This window comes from Anser brachyrhynchus (genome assembly GCF_964034855.1).
Source record: "Anser brachyrhynchus genome assembly, chromosome: 1".
NCBI classification, from domain to species: Eukaryota; Metazoa; Chordata; class Aves; order Anseriformes; family Anatidae; genus Anser; species Anser brachyrhynchus.
Window position 1 is genome coordinate 101,108,235 of NC_137694.1, and position 17,239 is coordinate 101,125,473.

The 17,239-nt window shown below is 41.1% G+C and overlaps 1 protein-coding gene and 1 long non-coding RNA gene across 3 annotated transcripts in view; one reads left to right on the forward strand and one right to left on the reverse strand.

The window, feature by feature from the left end:
- Nucleotides 1–7,565, forward strand: LOC308197511. Its single transcript, XR_013953044.1, has 2 exons — nucleotides 1–1,586; nucleotides 2,168–7,565. It is a non-coding gene; the product is annotated as an uncharacterized lncRNA (long non-coding RNA).
- The window catches only part of SPICE1 (spindle and centriole associated protein 1), a 20,931-nt gene continuing 10,913 nt past the window's right edge, over nucleotides 7,222–17,239 (reverse strand). Inside the window, exons 10-17 of one of the 2 annotated variants that reach the window (XM_080597941.1) lie at nucleotides 16,877–17,008; nucleotides 16,079–16,226; nucleotides 14,299–14,523; nucleotides 12,060–12,454; nucleotides 10,500–10,671; nucleotides 9,088–9,190; nucleotides 8,709–8,796; nucleotides 7,222–7,878 (exon numbers count right to left, since the gene is read on the reverse strand). In XM_080597941.1, the coding sequence (XP_080454067.1) occupies nucleotides 7,825–7,878; nucleotides 8,709–8,796; nucleotides 9,088–9,190; nucleotides 10,500–10,671; nucleotides 12,060–12,454; nucleotides 14,299–14,523; nucleotides 16,079–16,226; nucleotides 16,877–17,008 (1,317 nt within the window). In that variant the 3' untranslated portion in view covers nucleotides 7,222–7,824. Of the gene's footprint in view, nucleotides 7,879–8,708; nucleotides 8,797–9,087; nucleotides 9,191–10,499; nucleotides 10,675–12,059; nucleotides 12,455–14,298; nucleotides 14,524–16,078; nucleotides 16,227–16,876; nucleotides 17,009–17,239 lie in introns of those variants that run through there. The other variant, XM_080597942.1, reaches the window with a different exon arrangement.

Sequence of the window (17,239 nt, forward strand, 5' to 3'; positions counted from 1 at the left end):
CCTCCTGCTGGGTCCAGGTTTTGTGTGTATATGATCTCAGACATAGTTTTTGTGTGTGCCTAGTTATAACAAAAACTGAGGGACAGATCCACACCCCACACATATTTCTGGATTGTTCCTGTTGCAATCAAGCACCAAACTTCAAAGCCAACCTCCAAAAGCTGCTTGTTGAATATCTGCTCTGAGCCTGCAGATAGACACATCAGGGCCTGCAAGTGCTCAAACTGAAACTGCACAGCGCTTTTTGCTGCTGGCGTTGCCACATGTAACCCAGGCTACGGATTTTCAAACAAAGGTCACCGGGAAAATCCCACAAGAAGCATCAGAAGACTCCTGATAAAATGCCTTAGGGTGAGTTCATGTGTCCCTGTCCCAGCCTGAACTTCCGAGCTGAGTACGTACGTCCCTTAACTCTGCAGCACTCTTGCTACTGGGCAGTGCCCTGTAACTCCTGAGGCCACACAGCTGTCTTTTTTTTCTTCTTTATCGTGACAGAGATGACTCCCACCAGGAGCAGGAGTAGGACTGCTCTCTGACAAGGCAGAATCAGGCCACGATTAGTAAGTCTGCCTTCCAAAAAGGAGGTACCACTTGACCTTTGCCTGCGCTGGGCCTGTAAGGCACATGAGCGCATTCCTCCAGGCCAAGTCTCACATGACACAATTTCTGGAAGCTGAAGGCATGGGGAATGTGACAGCTGCTGCAGGAAGGCTACACCCATCCCCTGCTTGGGTCACTGACTGGGATAGAGAATGGAGGATGTCTGCCCTAGGGTCCCTCACAAAGTTACTACATGGCATTTCTGGGAGTAGTTGCTTTTCTGAGAAACACCTTCACTACCAAACATCTCCCATCACACGTGCACACCTATACTCTCTTTCAAATTTTCTAGCAGATTTTTCCTTTCAGGCCAGTGTTGAGTTGGAGGGACTAAAAGAAACTGAAACTGATGAGCCTTATTTAACATAAGCCCAAGTCTCTTCATCTTCATGCATGACTCTGAAGTACGTTTCTGTAAGCTGCTGTCACACATCCAACCCACACTGCAGCAGAAAGACATAAAGCATTGCAGTGTGATATGGGAGAGGTGAAGGAAGAAGGCAGCAAAACAGCACACCCGGCAGGCTAAACCTGTGGAAGAGGCACAGACGCCATGTACGAGTGCTTCTCTGGATCCTGAAAGAGCAAACAGGAAGCATAGGGTACAGAGATCTGTGAACACATGAAACGGAAAGCAAGCAGCAAAAAGAGAAAGCTTGATCTCTCATGTCTTCCTGATTTGCAACAGGAAACACCAAGATCGAGGTGGTCAGCAGTGCCCTTTCAGTCAGCAGTGGCTCTTTGAAGACAAAAGCAGCTGCAGCTGATGCACCCAGCAGCGCTGGCATTGCTTAGGCTTGCCCCTGCTGTGGCTTCTGACCGGGCATTCTTGCTCTCCCCTCCACCCTGCTGCGTTCGAGCCACCTGCTGCCACTTCTAGCTTTCTGCCAGCTATATATATTCTTTTTAATCTATCCTGTGTCCTGCCTGCCTTTTTGGAAAGGAAGATGAAACTGGAATTCTTTCAAGCCAGATTTTCTAAGGAAGTAAGTTCTGTGCGACCTCTTGGGCCTTGCCGGGAGCTTTTTAACCTCCCCTTCAGCCATATTTGAGACAGGGGAGTTGACCTTAAAGTTAGTAAGTTCCTATAAGCTAAAGAAAATCGATAAGTAAGACACTTAATGCTCACACCGAGAAGACAACAGAGCCATTCCCCTTTCTCTTCACTGCCCAGACCATGGGGGTCATGAGGGTATTACCTACAGTAGGTTATTCCATGGGGATGCAGCTATTATGGTGGTGGCAGGTAGCAGATGGAAAAATGGTGCAGCAATTCAGCAAAGAGCAAGCTGAATTAATTCTGCTCCTCACAGAGCAACTACAGATCACGCAGTGGAGGTGTATGTGTGTGGAAGGAGCAAAGAGCATCCAGGGCGTGAGTGGGAAGTAACAAAATGTACCATTTGGTGGCGTTACTTCGAGACAGCATCCCAGATAAGGTTTGTGCTCAGTATGAGACCTGACAAAGCTTTATTCTCATGGGTGCATATAGTGTGGGTGTGTGGGTGAGAGAGAGAGAGGATCAGGGAAGGAGGGTGAATATAAAGGCTTTTTTTTTTTATCCCAGCAAGAACTTCATCTGTCTGGGACCACTTCTCTTCTCCGTGGTAGCTCTTCTGAAGCACCTCACTCTCTGTTCCTACCTCAGACACTCAACCAAGCTGCTGTGCAGGGACTACAGAGGAGGCAAAGCTTTTGTGTCAGAAACAAGCGTCTTTTTTTCCTGTTTCTAAGCTTCTGCTGAAACTGTGCTTGGTCACCAGAGCTGGCAAGCCTGCTAGGCTGAAAAGAGGCACTCGCCCTTTTCCTCTCTGGTGCTGTCTCAGTTGCACTTGGCAGTTCTCAAGAAGGCTGGGCGGGAGCTTGTGACTAATTGTTATAAACGGTGAAGTAACTGTGCTGCACAACTTCAAGGAGGGCAGGACACGCAAGCCTGGCAGCTGCTCCCTCCAGCTCTACCCCACCCATTGCTGGAGTCCACTTCTTGTCTGCAGTTAGCGGAGGTTACTGCCAGTTACATCTGCCTTTCCATGCCCACCTCGTGCCGTCTTGCTCCTCTTGCCCAGGGAATTGGTGGCTTTGAAGTGACGTGTAAGAATATCTGTGTTTTCTGTGACTGAAGAAATGCTTCCAAGGAAATGCAATTAAGAAATATAAGGGATATATGTCTTAATGCTGTTATTAGGATGGAAAATTAGTACTTTGAGACTTACAGGCTCCTCTTCCATGTTGTCCAAAGCCTGCTCTCCCACCACCACCACCCGCACCCTTCAGGTGCCACAGAAGGAAAGGACAGAAGAACTTTTGTGACTCCTGTCATGGGATAGAGCCATACGCAAGACAGTTGCCAGGCTGGGCTGTGCACACGTAAAGACAGCAGAAGATAAAGTCGTGATGATGAAGATAAAATCATTCTTGACCAGACCTTGTGCTTCTGAAGAGCACAGGTGGCTCAGGACTCTGCAGTCATGCAACCACTCAGAGGCACAGCTTTCACAGTGCAGGGGCAGCGTGTCTCTGAGCCCAGCCCAGCCCAAGGCAGTGCTGTGCTAGGACCAGGAAACTTGGAATTTTCCATAGCTTGCTCCATACCTCAGTTGAAAAAATGGTAAGAAATCCCATTTTCAGATTCTCTCAGATTCTTTAGGTAACAAACGCTATATAAGATGTAAAACATGCATCATGTTTAGCTGCATCTGGATTTGGTGCAGAGCTTTTTATGGATCTCAGCAAGAAAGGACTGACAACAAACAGCTTAATAAAATAGCTGTTTTACTTAGAACAACAAGAGGAATATCAATAGCAAGTAAACCTTATGTCCCTTCAGACACAAGGAACCCCAAATTCACGCAGCATCACTTGGACCCTGGATGGATTTCTCCCACAGCACACAGCACAGATCCCATCCACGGAGAGAAGCTCCTCCTTTTTGGTCATTCAAGCTATTACATACACATTGTTTGCTTGCAAGTAAACAATTCTATTAATCATTTCTACAGAAGAGAAGCCCTCAGAGGCCTTCTTGCTGCACTTGTCAGATGAAGGCAAGGCCGTGCAGGTGGTACAGTTTCTGGTACCGAGTGGGAGCTGCCTGCAGGCTCCTCTGTTACCACAAGCCAGCTGCGTTTATCCTGCAGCCACAGGGCTTGTACAGTGTGAAGGCCAGGCTGTACCTGCAGGCCAGCCCAGCACTGCCTGCACCCCGCTCAGGGTAACTTGTATGTGGATGCATTAAGACAAATACTTTTACATCCAGTAGATCTGTTTCTCAAACTTGGTCTATCCATCTGTCTGTGTCGCTGGAGGTGTAGCTTTATCTCTGTAGCAGGGGCAAAGTGCAAGCCTGAATTCTTGAAGAGTCTTTCTTGTAGCCTGTAGGGTTCAGTAAGGGTTGGGCAGAGACTAGGTTTAGAGAGACAGTGGAGCGGTGCTGCTGCATAGAATTCCTCAAATAGCTTTGACAGCTGCGACAATATTTTTCAAAGGCACAAAATAAGCTGTGCCTGCAGAAACGTGGGGATAAACCTCTGAAAAACGGCTTTGTTAGCGCGCAGTATAACATCATACAGGTATTACAATGTAATAATCATTTTATAGTATAGTTACTGTGTGTCACAGCTGATCTTAGTATTCTGATACCGTACTTCAGCTCTCTTGAGGAGCATCTCTAAAACTGTGTGCCTGGAAGTTCCTTTATCACATTTAACTTCTTATGTTTTACATTCTCAGAGGGACTAGTCACCGATAAAGCATCGCAGACTTTGGCAAAAGCAAGGCACTCAGATCCCCTAGGGTTCAATTAACATAAGGCATTTAAATCCATCACACAAAAAATATTTAAGCCCTTTTTTTTCAGTACACTTTCTCAAATAAATAGTGTTTTGTTTTGCTTTTTTTTTTTTTCTTAACAAATTACACTGATTAAGCATCTTTCAGCAGTAAAATATTCCAAAACTCTGGAGCTACACAGCTCTGTGCTTTTCTCTCCCTTTGGGTAACAGCACAGCTCTAAAAGCACATTTAAATTAGACCTTATTTTGTCATGGTAGCCTTCCCCTCTCTCTACTGTCATTACAGAGGTTCTTCAGGTTGCAAGTGACACTTCCTTATTTCCACAGCTAAAAAGACTAAGGCATCTCAGCAACTGCAATGCAATCAATCTTAGCAACTCAGTCCCTGCCACCTCAGACCTACAGGGCTACATCACTACCGTTAGGGATAGTCATCTTAACACCCACCTAGGCAACCTGAGTCAACAGTGCCAGATCACCTTCCTGATGGTGCTGGCAATTCTGTACAGCTAAAGGTTTCAGAGGGAAGTACTCTCACTGGAGCTTTTTCCATTTAAAAAGGGTTTATGGACATTGTATGTCCTCCTAAAGTCTAATGTGAAACGAAGATTAAAGTATCAGTCCTAGAAACCTTTTGGTTTCCCAGAAATTACAGCAAGTACGCATAAGCGTAAAGCAGAAAGCAAGATCTATTTCTGGACTTCATCTCTCTGCTCCCTGCCCTCAGCTATTTATCAGCTATCTAAAATTTCAAAAACAAAATAAAACCCAAGCAAGGCATTGCACAGAGCCTCCTTCATGTAACTGCAGAAGGACTGATGACTAGGAAAGAGGAAAGAACTGAAAACCCAAGAAAAACAGTTTTCCCATTTCCAAAACTAAAACGAAAGCACTAATTGAAATGAAGATTTTAATTTGGAATTTTGCAATCAAAACATCGTTAGGAAACTTTCTCATGCTTTTCCCCTGAAACATTTTCAAAGGGAAACCAACCTCTGTTTGGAACACCTGTTAAATGAGGATGACAAGGAAAAGCAAAGACTGCAGTGCTTTTCTGTACCTGCTTTTTACTTTTGTGTTTACTGTGGTCTGTGGCCAAATGTCCTTCTGCTGACATTTAAGACAAAAAAAAGGAGGAACATGAAACACCTGGAAGAAAGGAAGCAATGCAAGTAAAATGTTTGCCATGCAAAATCTTAAAATCATTAGCAATAAAAACACTGCACTGAGCTCTGGGACTGGATGACACCAGTGTGTCTATGTTTTAACACAACTGAAAAACAAAGATGAAGGCCTAAAACTTTCTCCTTTACCATATATGAAAAATCAGAGGTGTTACTAGCAACTGCAGTTACATTATCTAGAACAGGCAAAAAAAATCAGTAATAGTTTCTCATCAATAGTGTAGTAAGATACAGACTTCCAGCATATGCACTTCCACCACACCTCAGCTGCAGCTTGTTTTTAGTCATAAAATGCTGTGTGACCCTGAGCAGTAGGACGCTGCCTTCCCCCAGTCCTATGATGTATAGGAATTTGTGGGAGGACAACTACAGACGCCCAGTAGCACATTCCTGCCTTCTGAAATAGCACAGAGCATTTAGTCCACGTTGAAAGCAAGCTCTGGCACCTGGCTAGCCCCATCAGTGCAGGGTGGCAGCTGAGCCAGCTGCCTGTGCTGAGAGGCAGGAGTGACTAGTTGGAGTTCACTACTTTGCTAACACAGCTATGCAGATTTTGGGACCCGGGCAGTAGTTCTGCACGGTCCTACTGCTTCAGATGGCCACAGGCTCTGCACCCCAAATGCCATTTTATGTAGCAAAAGGTCAGTAGTCCCAACTCTGAAGCAGGACCCCCGTGGTCCTCCTGAACCTGAGCTCTACCGATTCCAAGGAGACTCGGATCTTACTCTCAGCAATCAAAAGGAAAGACAGCAGTACTTCTCAGTAAGCATTTACAAGCCTGGCATACAGCTAAGATGACAGCTTTAAAACAAATAATTTGATAAAGGAAGCTTCCAATTCAAGGACACCAGCTGATGATTCAAAAGGTTGATTCCAATTCTTTTATTCCTAAACAAAATTTCAGACTACATGAATTAGGAAGATGATAATTCAATCTCTTCCCTGATTACAGAGCATGTGTGGCAACTGATAACTAACTGATAACTTAGAGGAAGTCAGCAACAACAGCATTAATGTGCAGGCACCATGGTTATGCAGTCCCTTCCAACCTTGGCATTGAACAGCTCGTGCAGAAGCAGTTATTTCCTCCAAGCAGTTTTAACTGTTGCCTCACTCACATTCATTTCAATGAATATTTGAACAGGTGTTCTTTTTTCATTCCACAGTTTTTATATTCAGAAAGTGTGTTTAAAAGCAACTGCTCCCTTCTTAATAGAAAAAAAAATTTCTTCATTCTCTTAAAACTGAACTGATTGAAATGATAGGGACTGGCCCCTTTTTATACCACACTCTACTAATATCTTTAGGGATGTTAGACCAGGTCAGTTTAAAAAATAATAATTTTAAAGGGATGCTTTACTCATAAAATGCAGACTTGAGATTTTTTTTAAGACAGAAAAAATCTGCAATTGTAAAGGTTTTTGCCCAGGTTTACTATAATGTAAGGAATGAATGTATTTTATTGTCAATCATCTAAAATGACAGCTATTTTTAAAAAGTCAAATAAAATCAATGTGCAAACATGGTCATTAGAGTACTATACACACACACAAACATACACATTAGGATAGCTGAATATAACTTACATCAGTTTTCTATTGTATCAAAGATCACATTTTAGTATATAACAAATAGAGATTCTGATTTCAACTTCCAATAGTCACTTTATTTTTACTGTAAAAAAATATATTTAAAAAGCAATCCCCAAGTCCAGAAGCAATCCTTGATATATTAACTGCACAGAAAATACAAATTTGGGGGGTAACTAAAACACAGAAGGAATTATTTCTGAAGCAAATTCTCATCCAGCAGAAATAGACTGGCTTCCTAATCTCCAGGTTGTTTCTGAACGTATGTGCATATGCGTCATCTGAGTTTTTCTGGATTTTTTTCAATCCCATGTCATGTGCAAATACATGCTCCAGAAATGTTAAGTTCCACATACATTTTCTAGATCCTTCTTTCTTCAGCATATGTAATACAGGTATTGGATAGGCGTGCAGCCCGTTTGTATTGCTACAGCAGCCTCTTTGAAAACAGGTGATGCAATGCATCCAGTCTGGAAACTCATTCCCAGGAATTCCTTATTGTATTTGTGCCATACAGAGTATTATACCATATTGACCTTTTTATACTGACATGAAAGCACTCCAGAGTTAAACTGTACATCTGGAGAGGGAGACTACAGTGATCCAAATTGCGGTTCATAAGAAAATTAAAATAAAAAAAGGACTCAAGCGCAGCTTCCTTTACATAATATGCGTTGACAATGCAAACCAACCTTCTTCTTTTTGTTTTTCTGCCTGCAAAAGAGGAAACAAGTTGAAAGTCATATATCATAAGCTTCCCACAGACTTGCTAGTCAGTGCTGGCTTGTGTCGGATTATCCACTTCCCTGATATGAAGCAATTGTCTGCCACAGGGACCACAGAGGTAATCACACTGTCAACTATAGACACCTAGCTTAAGTCACATCTACCTTAAGTATTCTGAACTTCCCCTATGGGGATGTTTACTTCCCTATCAGGGCAGGAAGTCTTGGACTCCCAAGTTCAGTTATTTTGGATATCTGGAAAGACAGCATTAGTATCTTCTCACGGTTGCTACAAACAGATCTATGAATGGTTTACCAGACTACACTACTGTCTGGAATTCCAATGTGAAAGCATCTCTGTAGTCTATTCTTTTTGCATATTAGGAATCAGTAATCAAGATCAGTGATTTTTCTTTACTTTCAGATTTACTTAGTTTTCAGCACTTGTGCAATGGCTAGGTGAAAGCTTGCTTTTCTCTTACACATCACTCCACATCATAAAGGCTACTTGAAATTCTCTGGAACCACCAGTGAAAGCCTGAAAGAGGTTCCCCATTCTAAGCACAAATAGAAATAAATGCCACAGCAGAAAGAGTAGTTACAGGAATACTCGCTTGTAAACACCAGCCCCGTGACAGCAAACAATCAACATCACTAGTGCTCAGTTTGTCCAGAATCTAAACTGACACGAGTCAATTACCTTTCACCACAGCAGATTTACGGTAGGACTGAGCTCCCTACCCCCTTCTTTATCTATCTTGCATTCTCTTTATATGACACGGCAATCAAACTTACTCGTTGAAGATTTTTCAGTCTTACCTTTGGCCTTTGACTGACAGAAGTTAATTTCATGATTTCTGATGTGGCACTTAGGGGTGAACAAGGTTTGCTAGAGTCCCCTACAGACCTGTAAACATAAAAGATGACATTTAAAAAAAAGGAAGTAGTCACTGAAATCACATCTTAGATCTCACGTGATCAGTTTTATGTCACAGTGGAGGTATTTTAAATACAAACAATGAAATTTGAAGAAGCTATTGAATGTTTGTCCTATTTCCAAAGAGCAGAATTTGATGAAGTCTGGGAAAGTTCATGAAGCCAAGAGAAAGACATCGTGATTTTTCCATCATGTTACAGTTCTGCTGTGCATGCGATCAAGACACTACAAAAAATAAAACAGTAAAGGGTCAACATTTACCTTCTTACACTGGTCATACTGGCAGGGGAAACGCTATCTTCTTTGGAGCTGTCCATAGAAGCTGCCACAGGAATAGACACTTCAATCGTCTTCCTTGCATTTTCTATGAAATAAATAATAGCTTGATTTTGATGAGAACACAGCAGCATTTTACAATATTCATTTCATTTTCACTTTTTTTTTTTTTGAGGACCACCAAATAACTCTTCACAATTCCATAGAATATATAAACATATATTCATGCGGACATAAAATTTCAGGCTGAAGGTCCATTCAACCCAATATCCGTCCTCTTATAATGACAGATATTAAAAGCAGTTATTCAGAGCAACTATGGACAATGTGCATAGAAACAGAATGTCTGTTCCCTGGATAAACACTTTTTTTTTTTTTTTAAAGTAATCGGAGACTTAGAAACCCGAGATTTCTCGACTTTTTCCTTTAGATTTTACTTTTCACACTGAATTTATCTTAAAACAGCCATAGAAGTGCTAAAAGTGTTAAGATCCCACTCTGTGAGTCACTGCGTATGCACCTGCATGCATGTGCACACATGCGGTCTCTCCTCCTCCTCCTTCCTCTCCCCACTCAAGTACTTCCCTTTATATATCTTCTGCGGTTTACGAAGGGGGAAAGGGTGGGTGTCCTAGATAGAGCATGTGTGTACTTGCTCACACAGTTCTGCTTGTAATTGCAGTAACTCCACGAAAAAGATTAAGAAGGCCTCATCTGCTGGAAAGTATTTTTGTTTATAGTTACAAATGGCAGCTAATCTACGGGTCTTGAGTTGGCAAGAACATCCCCTTCAATAATTTATCTTTTCAGATAACTGGAAGCTTCAGTTACTTCTTTCTGTTAGGACTGGCAATAACTCAGCAAGGTAGTCTGATGGAAAGAGCACTCAAAAGACTTAAACTTCAAAAATGTGGTTGAGATACAGATAACATTTGTAGAAGCTTGATGTAAATACTTAGTCTTTTCAAAAAAGATTCTCCATCATAGAGGACTGGTTAACATGCTGCAAGAAGAATGAAAATATTGGGAATTTCAGACACCAAGGATCTCCCTTGCCATCTGCTGGCCACAAAGCCTAGTTCTGCCCTTCAGTGACTGCATAGCAGAACTGTTCTGCAGACAAGGGCACGGCAAAGAACAAATTTACCACGAAACACAATATTTGCAGCAAAGTAACTAATTACTAAGAAACTAATTTTAGGGGAATTTTAGCTGATAGATTTTTTTAAGCTCTCTGAAGTCCTCCACCTCTAAAACCAAGGAGTGTTTGTACCACACAGGCATTAACAGAAAGTATACTGCTGACCACAACTACAATCAGTTCAGGACAGGTCACCCACAAAAGGGGAAAAACATCATCTTACCAGTTTTTGTTTCTCCCAAACTTGGGTACTTACCAGTATAATTTAGGGATGGGGGCAGAACAGAAGATATCATTGGAGAGACCAGATCAGCAGCAGCTACTTTCTGCTGATCTATTAGCTGCAACAGCTTATCACGTGCTTCTGTACTTTGACGATTCAACTCTGCTATTCTTTCCTCCAAGCTCTTCGTTACCACAAGATGAGTCTACTTAGATAATTGGATAATTATACTTCCAATTAAAAAACTTAAATTTGCACCTTGAGGGAGAGCATGCAATATATTTCAAGTACTTCTATACATTTAATTCTCAAACGAAAAATTAAGTAAACTTAATTATATAGCACCTTCTGTGAGAAATCTGATTTGGTCCCTTTCATTGTCCTTTGTCTAGGTCCTTAATTGACTAAACACAATGTTTTAAATAGGTCTTCCTATAAATAGGAAAAATAGCTTATCTGCATTATTCCAAACAGTACCAGTACCAGCACCAGCACCCCCTCAACCCTCTAGCAATTAACCATAATTAAGAAAATATTTAACCAGAAAGACACACATTCAGGAGTGAGTGTAGAAGCAAAAGCACATTTGTGGCAGAATTATCCTGGAACTCATTTTTAAACCAGGTTTTCATCCATTTTGACACCTTCTGCTCCAGTAATTATTTTCACAAAAAGATCATTTAAGAAGTTTGCATAATCCTGTACAACTACAGGACTCAATGTTACACGTATTACAATGAGGATGGTAACCACACATTCTCAGCCTACATTTACATGAGGGAATTTAAAGTCTTTAGTATCCTTAACTGAACAGTAATTTAGCCACTGTGATGGAACAGAAGCAAAGCTAGCAGCGAGGGCAGGGATTAGACATTTCTGTGATGTTAACTCCACTCGCTGGGGTGCCACTGAATAGCTGTTTAGTTGCAGACTAAAGATTTTCTATGTGAATTGAAGCCTTGAAGTTCTCTCTTTCTCCAAGATTTGGGGATTTTCACCGCACAGTAAAACTGCCAAGACAGATCCAACTAGCACATACCCTAGTATCATTTTTTTTGCAAGTGATGTACCCAAACTATCTTAAATTCCATGGGCTTCTGGGTCAGAGTAGCAGAAGAGACACATGGCATGGATTTAAATACATATTATAAAAGCTTGACAAGAACCTGTGGGTTGGTGCAGTGTTTTCACTATTAATATATTTAATGGTTGGACTTGGTGATCTTAGAGGTCTTTTCCAAAATGATTCTATGATTATTCACTTATTTCACTGATAGTATTATCCAAGCTACAAGAGATACGCCTATTGCAATCACCTCTTTCTTTGCAGCACAACCATACTCAAAGTTTATAAACATGCTGCACATATGGGGCTTTTCAGCACTTGTATACAACATAGACCCAATATGAGAAACTATTGTTGACCTCCTAAGGGAATGGTAAAATCAAAGTCCACATGAATGAAAAGAATATCTGTTTTGCTACTCTTTTTCTTAAAGGAACTGACGGGTAGGAAACAGTCTAAAAGAATCAGTAAGTTATGGGAAAGCAGACCAGCAAAAAAGGGAGTCCAGCCTTCTGTTAAATTCTCACCTGTCCTTGTGACGAGTCTGAACTAGGATTTGTATTTTGCATTGAGTCTGGCTGATGTAGGCAGGTACTTCTGTCTTCTGAGAAGCTTTTCAATTTGCTCAGCTGAGTTTTAATTAGTGAGTTCTGCCGTGTGATCTCAGCTATCTGTCCCAACAGATCACTGCTTTGAGAGAACTCTTCAACTGCGCTGTTTTTTCTGGCATCAGCTGTGCAGGACAGACTGATTTTCTCTTGGGAACTCTCCAAGTCTTTGTCTGCAGTAGGAATTGGTTGCCTTTGAGTGATGAGACTGGTTTCCTCAGTTGTGCTCTGTGTTCTCAGGGAGGAAGGTGAGCTCTTTTCTTTGCCTGGTTCTCTCTCAGTGTTTTCAGTAAACTGAGAAATTGTTGTAAATACTACAAACAAAAAATAAATGATCAGTAATGAAAGAGACTTTTTTTTTTTTAAGGAAAACAAATAGTAACTTTATTGCATCAGGCTAGTAACAATCAAGCAGGAATTTGAATTGTAATATCTAGCCTAAATGGCGTATGTTACTGATCCAAATCACTCTATGCAAGATCCTGCTGCAAGGACTCAACAGCATTATTTCCTACTGCAAATAGTCTTACACTGTACATGAGCTTGAGAGAAAAGTCAGGGAGAAGAGAAATGTTTTGAATGTCTTAGCTGATATATCAACCACTGCTTCTGCGTAAGTCCTCCATTTTCCCAAAACCAATTACCTTATCTAATAAACTGTAAGTATGTATTTTCTTCTGCTATTTATATTGGATTGGTAACAAAGCTTTTGGAATGGTACAATACAACACTTCTGGAATAATAATTTACCTATTCCCTAAGAAGAAGTTGAAGCACTGTGGCCAACAGAAAGAGTTAAATATTCTTGTGGTCATTGTTAGCAAACTGGTAACACACCACACACGACCAAATACGTTACAGCGCTGTCACCCGCAAAGTCCAACTTGGATTTTGTGATCAAAACCAGAGGTTCCATGTTTTACATACCAAATAGCCATTCTTTCCCAAGCATTAGCTTTTGCCACTGGAGCAGAGCATGACATTCAAAAATTTAAACCTACATCTACTGTTCTATGAACCATTTTTTATAAAGAAATACTCAAAAAGTATTTGTTGAGCCATTTAGCATTCTTCACAGTCTCAAAAGAACAATGCATTTCTCACATACCTAACTATAGCTAAGTCTACGAGTATGGTTTCACGTTCCTGTTTCAAATGGCAGACCATGTCTAACAGTTCTCAATGGGACCGATGCCAGATGATGCTCTTTGAAGAAAACTATCTTTAGTTCATTTCCTCCTTATTTATTATGTGCCTCCTCACAGCACTGCATACTACCAAAAGCTTAAACTAGATATAAATTTCCAATTGTCTTGTCCTGGTAAATTGTTAAAATTAAAGTGACTTTTTGGTCATTTTTCCAACTAAAAAAAGGGTTACAAATCAATACAGATGACAGGAGTAGGATGAAAGGAGAGAAGGCATAAAGCCTCAGTGCTGTGGCCTGTTTCCTGTCAGCAACCAAACCAGTAATTGAGAGTTATCTGTCCCTCAACAACACAGCTTTACAGGGGCCTATCACACTCAGCAACCTGAAACACTCCCAAAGCCTACAAATACTGACTGTGAGTTAATCTGGCACCACATAATTTCACCCCAAACTTCTTCAACCACTTCCTGTGTACTACTAAATGAAACTCATACGGAAACTTGCTCCCAGTTTTTTTTTGGAAAAAATCTCTGCTGGGGAGATTAGCTCAAGGAGTATGCAGCCTACAGACATCCCTGTTTGTCTGCAGCACAGGCTGCTAAGGTCCTAGGTTTCCAGTCTTCAGTGGTTCCACCATTATAGGTGACAGAGGCTGGATTACACCCTCAGTGGAGGGAGAGCTCAGATGACGTGCTGTAAATCGCAGACAAAGAGCTACAGCAAACAGTGACAATCAAAACCAGTACAAGTTAAAAATGCCAGTCTGGTTTGTCACTGACAGAGGACTACAGATGGAGAACTGCAGGGGTCAGAAAGTCTAAAAGAAATCTAGCAATAGGCATAAAAAGAAAAGAAACGCATATCTGAGTGCAGAAGCAGGATGTTCCAACTACAGGGCCAAGGCGCTTAGGCATTCAGATTTAAAGTTTCATAGAAAAGACATCTCCAAAAGTAATATGAGCCCGAGAGACTGAAATAGTAAAAATCTACTTTGTCCAGAGATCTCACCATTCTGGAGGGGAGACAACTCCTGATTGCTCTTCTGCCGGGGTGGTGACAACAGTACAGCTGGCTGGAAGATGTGAGCCGGCAAGCTTCTGCCTGCTCCTACACCACTTGAGGCACTTGGCTTCTGAGGAAACTTGAAAGGCAGTTCTTCTTGTGGTAACTTCAGCATATTTTCCCTGTTGCTTTCATCGTTCCTGGGCTCAAAATAGCTCAAATCATTTTTTTCTAAAAGACAAACAAAGCAAGAGTAGAATAAAAAAATAGTTTTAGAGCAAAAGCAGTGTAGAAAGAAGTGCCAGTGACAATTCTTATGTCTAAAATATCTACATATCTTATGTAGAAGATATCTAAAAAGACAGACTACAATATGTTCCTCACATAATCCTAAATTCCTTCTGGTCCCCCAGTAAAAAACTCCCACTAAGACATACAAAAATCTTTACTGGGCTTAAGAGAGCAAAGAAAGCTATCATACATAGGCTCACAATTTCAGCATACTGTTAAGAGAACTGTTTGCAGCCCGTGCATAAGGCACACAGACGTGAGACTTGTAAGGCACAGATTACCAGGGAGGCAAAAAATGAAAAGCATGAAGTCAAAGCTGTAACTAGCTGTGAGACCACAGTAATTTTAATATGCGTGCATACGCTGCTTCCTTAGTGCTATCTTTGAATTCACTCTTAATGATTCTGCTCAGGATATTTGTTCCCAAAAGCAAGTTACCAGGAAATTAGAGAGAACATATGTGATCCCAAAATACAAGAGACAAAAAAACACTCTGCAAAGAGACAAAAGAGGCTGTTTGCCTAAGATACTGTTTGTGGTTCACATTACTGAGATGGAATTTAAGACCTTACACCCCTTATGTAATGACCCTGGCAAGAGGTGAGAAAGATCTTCCTCCTCTGCTTCACCATGCAGAACTGCCTTTCCAAAGCATCCTCCCCACATGCTGTTTGTCATGATATTTCCCCCTCCAACTTCTTCTTCAGCCACTCTCCCTCTTTCCAGAGATGTTCTATGTTAACTTAGCCCAGCTGCTTAACAGGTCTAACCAACTGTTGTTTCTGGTCAGCAGCGACCTCCAGTGTTTAATGGAGGAACCAATCTCATACTATGTCTCGGCAACAGACAGGCAGGGTCCTGCTTCAGTTGGACAATTCTTAATTTTTTAAATTTAATTTTATTTTTAAGATCCTCAGAATCCATAGAATCATAGAAACATTAAGGTTGGAAGAGACCTCCAAGATCATCTGGTCCAACCATCACCCCACTACCAATGTCACCCACTAAACCATGTCCCTCAGCACCACATCCAACCTTTCCTTAAACACTCCCAGGGACGGGAACTCCACCACTTCCCTAGGCAACCCGTTCCAGGATTAACTTGATTTTGTAAGACATCTTAACAGGGTAAGGAACAGAAGGATGCCTCCCATTTGTGAGGAAAGGCTATTCTCCTTCCGCCTTCTTTTTCAGGAAAAAAACGACTTGTCACTTAAAAAGTTCAAGCCCAAGATCTGTCTTTATGGATAATTTCCAAGCCCAGAGCCAGATATATGAAAGCCAGTGGGATGGAATTCAGCCTATAGGACTACTTAAAAGTCTGTAGCAAAGTCCTTCTGCTCACAGTGGAACCCATGGCATATTAATTTCCAGAAGCGAGATTCAGGCTCACAAGAGGTGTTTATTCGAGTAGACATCTCTTAAATACCAGATTTTCTACTAGAGAAATAAAGTAGTCACAATTCCAGTTTTCTCCACACACACATACACATACCTTGGCCATTTGATGGACTTCTGCTTGCAGTTCCAAAATGGTTTGGACTTTGTTCTCTTCTAGGTTCTACCAAAGGGAGACTTTTAAATGCTTGAGTGAGAGAGGTCATCTGTTCATCTGTTACAATCATGTATTGCTGAAGTTTCTTCTAAGGAAGGGAGAGGGGGAGAGAGAGAGAGAGAGAAAGAGAGAAATATTTTTATTCTAGCAACATGAAAACATGGATTAGAAAATTATACACCACAAGCAGCACTGAGAATAAATTTGTCCTCTTAATACCACTGCATGAATTTGTGAGATTCCACTGATATTATTCATGTCTCTATGTTTCTTACTTATTTTTTCTCCTGCTTCAAAAAAAAAAAATCACTTTTTTCTTTTTTTTTTTTTTTATCATCCCACTTCCTCTCCAAGGTTGTTTATTGTTTCATTGCCACATGTAACTAATAATAAAAATCTACTTCCACCACAAGCTGAAGAAATGAAAATGTAGCATTACATCTATTCCACTTCACTGCTCCAATAGTGGCAGGTGCTTAAACCATTAGATTGTAAATAATAAAGCTCAGTTTCCAGTTTCAAGGAACTAGCACTTTCTCAAGCTTTAAAGTTAAATACAAACTAAAAAAATAAAATAAAACGTTGACTTCACAAACATCCCTTCCCCACACCCCACGACTGCTGTTCTCAGACTCCTCATTCCATTTTATCACTTTCTTTCCTGAACATATGGACAATGCATCTCAGACCACATTTGTAGCAAAACTCCGTAGCAAGTTGGGGAAAGGGGCTCAGTACCTGTATAGTAATGTTTTCTTCCCTCACTAGGAGTATTTCTGCAGTCAAAGCATCGATCAGTTCTCGGTGCTCATTCAACATCTCCTCGTGACGTTGCCTCATCAACTCTTTCTCACGCAGTTGTATTTCACTCTAAATAGGGAGAAAAAGTTTAAAACTTACTATAGTTAATACAGATTCATAGTTGAAAACAGGAATGGTTCAACATCACACCATACCGTAAAAGCTCTTCCCACTACTGTTAAATTGACTTCACTGGACTTCATTAAATTGCTTACTGTTCCTTGTTTGTTACTCCACAACACTGCAGGGAATCCTATAAATCCTTACAACTTTTACAGACTGCAGTGACAAGAGAAGAAA